General features: G+C 31.2%; 1 protein-coding gene across 2 annotated transcripts in view; it reads right to left on the bottom strand.

Moving 5' to 3' along the window:
* Window positions 1-1,032: 1,032 nt before the first annotated feature.
* LOC106470986 (excitatory amino acid transporter-like) overlaps window positions 1,033-4,386 on the bottom strand; it is a 30,669-nt gene continuing 27,315 nt past the window's right edge. For both annotated transcript variants that reach the window (XM_013931571.2, XM_022399627.1), the window contains exon 9: window positions 1,033-3,582. In XM_013931571.2, the coding sequence (XP_013787025.1) occupies window positions 3,312-3,582 (271 nt within the window). In that variant the 3' untranslated portion in view covers window positions 1,033-3,311. The remainder of the gene's footprint in view (window positions 3,583-4,386) is intronic.

Below are 4,386 nucleotides of genomic sequence, written 5' to 3'. Positions count from 1 at the left end.
GTAATTGTGTAACTAATACTACAATTTTCATGCAGAAAAAATCAAACAACATAAACCAATACATGCCACACAGTTAAGTTAAAAATATTCTCATGTTGTAAATTTTCGAAAATAATCAATGGAGAGAAAGAATCATCATATATACATACCGATCCGTACATTCTGCTGTAAACGGGCTTAAAGGAGAAAATATTACACCACTGACAAATAAGAATAACCACTTTATTTCTTGAATATTCCGTGGATTTTTTAAACGGAAAAATAGAAAAACTGACGTTTATATAACTGCTTGCTAAATATCCCATTTAATTTTTTATGGCATTTATTCTATCGTAGAAAAGAAGCAGTTCCATTTTTGGTGAAAACATGTAAGTTACCATTATATTTTATGAAATCAAAGAGACAAGGAAAATAAAAACGTATTTGCTTTATTTTGTTTATTACTTTATTTCACAAAATGGTACTAAACTCTTGTGTTTCTGAAATTCGGTTAAGTGTCTTTGCTTGCAAACATTATTACTAACGACTTGTTTTATATTTTCAAAATATAACATGAGACTATTTAATCCAACTATAACCAACCATATTTATTATGTAATTGTTTCTGAAGGAAGTTTCTAAAAGGACATAAAAAAAGATAAATTTGAAATACAGCTAACAAGATCTATTTCATCATTGCTTATTCAACAAGAGTTCCTGGGTTTATTAGCGAGGACGTCGTGATGAAGAAATTAACACAACTACCAATAGGCACAAATGTGTTAGAATTAAAAACAAAATGAAATTAATGTAAAATTAAATTTATTCGCAAAACTGCGTGATAAACATAGAAAATTGTTTCACAATGGTATGTACCTGAATGTTTGTATTTAAGATTTAATTGTAAAACATGTTTGTTTGTTGTTAAGCGCAAATTTTAAACAAGGGGCTACCGGTGGTGTGCCCACCTTGTAAAACATATACTACTTTATAATTCCTCGATTTCTTGTTTCGAACAATAAGATTTGCAATAAAGAAACCATTAAACAAAACTAGATATCATATTATTTTATTTTTGGTTAATCATTCTGTAATTACACATCCAAGATAACAACAAAGTTTTAATATATGGTGAGAAATTGAAGGTAGTATAAAAAAAAGTACCTCTCAATAATTTTCGGATTTTTAGAAAAGAAAAACATTGAAAAACAACAAATTACTTATAGCTGCATATCTCAAAAGATGTATCAACCAATGACTGTTGAGGTCGAGTTCCGAGTTATCTATATATCTTACTTATATTATTCGACTTTCTTCCTTTCGTCAAAAGCTCTTGTAGAAATATTTCTCAGATGGAAAAGATTACAACGTGGAAAGAGAGCCACTGCTTCGTGGAATTAGAGAATATTTGTGTACTTTTTGGAAAATATCCTCAAATAGAGCTACCACTGTCTCTCTCTCCTCAAATAGAGCTACCACTGTCTCTCTCTCTTTTTCTGCTTTCCAAACTAAGATACCGAGAACATAAGATTTTGTTCCCAATAATGAGTTGAGCCGCAGTTGTTTCAAAACTTAATTTGCTTTAAACTATAAAATTTGTTTGCTTGTTGTTAAGCGCAAAACAACATACTGAACTATCTGTGCTGTGCCAACCAGAGGGTTCGAGCCCCGAATTTTATCGTTCTAAGCCCCCAACCTTACATCTGAGTCACCAGGGGATACTACCAGCAATTATTTCCACTTATGGGAAAATGTGTAAAAAAATGTTTGTAGTCTATTGATTTTATAGGATTTTGATTGTTAGCTGTGAATTAAATGTGCTACTTGATTTGGCGCGAAGTAGAATATTCTAACATTTAGTCTTCTACCTTCTCATGGGGTTGGGTATTACACAATCTTTAACGCGTATAGTAAACCACTTATTGAGCACTGTCTGCTAAGAGCTTTATTAAAAAGAAACCGAGAGAAGTAAATTCATTTTTGTGTATAACTCTTACTTGGGGAGAGTGTATGTGAAATTGGAAATAACACATTTGTGCAAAACAACCTACGTTCTGAACTAATAAGCAGGGTAAACGTGTAATATCAAGGCTCATAAAAGCCCATAGCTTCAGGCTTTACAACTGACTTTGTAATGAGCTTGGAACGTTTATAGTACGAAAAGCTGAGGCTTTATTTGTGAAGCCAGAATACGTATATAATAGATAAATAAAACTCTGAGGGAAAAGACAAGCCTTCTTTGTCACTGTAGCCTTCTAATCTGTAAGCAGATTAGTCAGTCGGACTAAACACAGCATTTAATCAGATAATTGCACTACGTAAAAACAAAGCAAAAAACAACAACAAAAAACAAACACAAATGTTAATTTAGATAAAGAACACAATATCCTATCTTGCACATACTTTCACCCATATTTTAGGGTAAGGAAAAATGAAATCGCCATTGCACATGTTACACAGAAAATGCTACAATAATGATCATGATTACACTAACATACAGTAGAATGTACCTGTATCATCTGTTCAAAAATCATTCTCATTAAAGGTTCCAAAGCCAGTTGTGTAAAAATTCCCCATATATTCGAAAGTGTTTTTTCCCCAAACCAACTTTATGGAAACAACAATTAGAATTTTGTCTTTCTTTCTCTTTTCTTAATGAAAATTAAAAAAAAAACCAACAACACCTAAGGATTGCCATGCAGAACTGGGCATGTTTTAATAATAAAGTTACTTCTCAAAGGTAAATGTATTTAAATATTATGAGTCGACAATGAATTAGTAATATATTTTCGCAAAAATGCTGAAAAAATATTATATAAATCTGTATACAGTTTAAATAATTAATTATTTCTCTCGTACGGATGCTTCAGGTGATTATTTTTAAACAGATAACGCAATGTTGTTTTTCAAAAAAGCTTATTCTCCAAAACATTATTGATATTTGAAACAGCACAGCTTAAAGAAACAATACATCATTTTAATTTCTCTGCTTCTTATAATATGACTTTGAAAACTTGTGTTTAGAATTTAATTGTTTAAAGGTTACTTTTCAAACCAAAGCAACAAGAAACATATAGTCGTAGAAGGTAGTTTGTGATTAATTGACATTTTTTCTCTTCGATAAAACAAAAAGTGAGGTTAATGAATTAATTCACATAAAATATTAGATAAAAAAGCGCTTATTATATTTTGTGCCAGAAACTCCAAGTCTTTCGTGGTTAATTAATGTAACACCTTATTACAACCAAGTAGACGTCTGCCCTTAAAGACTGAAACATCTGGACAGTTTTTGATAATATGGACGTCTGACCAATTAGAACAAAGTTTTTATTCTAAATCTGAGTTTCGCTGTTTACGTCATAACCACCAGTACTTCCTGCAACGTTGTGTTTGGTACTGTTTGTCTTATCAACACTGGGGTTAACGCTAAGACTCCCTCTAGCGGCCAGTGACGGTTTACGCAAGTAGCCTGCTTCGGCTATTTCCATTTCTAATCGAGCATGTTCAGCGTCTATCTTCTCTAGTTCTTTTTTACACAAGTGATCGACGATCCCTGCTCCAAAAGCATCACCCAGTACGTTTATAGAGGTTCGAATTCGATCACTAGATAACGAATTTGTTTTTAAATTACGAATAACAATTTTCTTATTACATGCGCAACAAAGGGAATATTATACACCAATTACAATATTACGTATCTCTATAGTATCTTCATCCAAACAATATTACATGAAATAATATTTAAAAAAAGACTTTGCTTTTCTGCAGATGTGTTCATTAATATACATGTACTTTTGATACTGAATTACTGTTCAAAACGAGTGTTGTTTTTTATTATCTGTGAAATCAACTATTAAATGTACACGAAAAGCATAATGTATATTTAAATTCCATCAAAAAACTGAAGTACAATTATCCAAAAAGTTTTAATTTATATTTTCAACAGTCAAATAAAATCACTTAGGTTAGAATACTCAAAATGCTTTTCATTGATAAATCATTCACTTATTTTAAGGTTAATTCACTGCTTCTCAACTTTAATTATCTTTAGGTATTGAAGCAGTTTACGATCATTGACAGTCAAGATGGGATATTAATTTTTCGTTATAGAGATCTTATTCATTCATCACTAACAAGAATGCTCTATGTTTGTTCTACTGTATTAACCCTATAAGTACCAATAGGGCCTAAATGCACTGGCATTTTAATAATATTCTTTTAAACTATTAATATACCCAAGTGCTTGTGGTTCCATGACTTTATGGTTAGAGAGTCTCTAATAACATGGGCAGTCCCAGTAACAAATAGAGTCATATACGAAACAGTAAACAAAAATGTCAGTAATAGTGCAAGTAATCCTTTTAATTATTGCGGGGAGGGGTTCCCATATGTACTTTACATAGAAAT

The sequence above is a fragment of the Limulus polyphemus genome, unplaced genomic scaffold (assembly GCF_000517525.1).
Source record: "Limulus polyphemus unplaced genomic scaffold, Limulus_polyphemus-2.1.2 Scaffold4339, whole genome shotgun sequence".
Classification (NCBI taxonomy): domain Eukaryota; kingdom Metazoa; phylum Arthropoda; class Merostomata; order Xiphosura; family Limulidae; genus Limulus; species Limulus polyphemus.
Note: the sequence above shows the minus strand (reverse complement) of the source record. Positions and strands in the feature narration are given on the sequence as shown.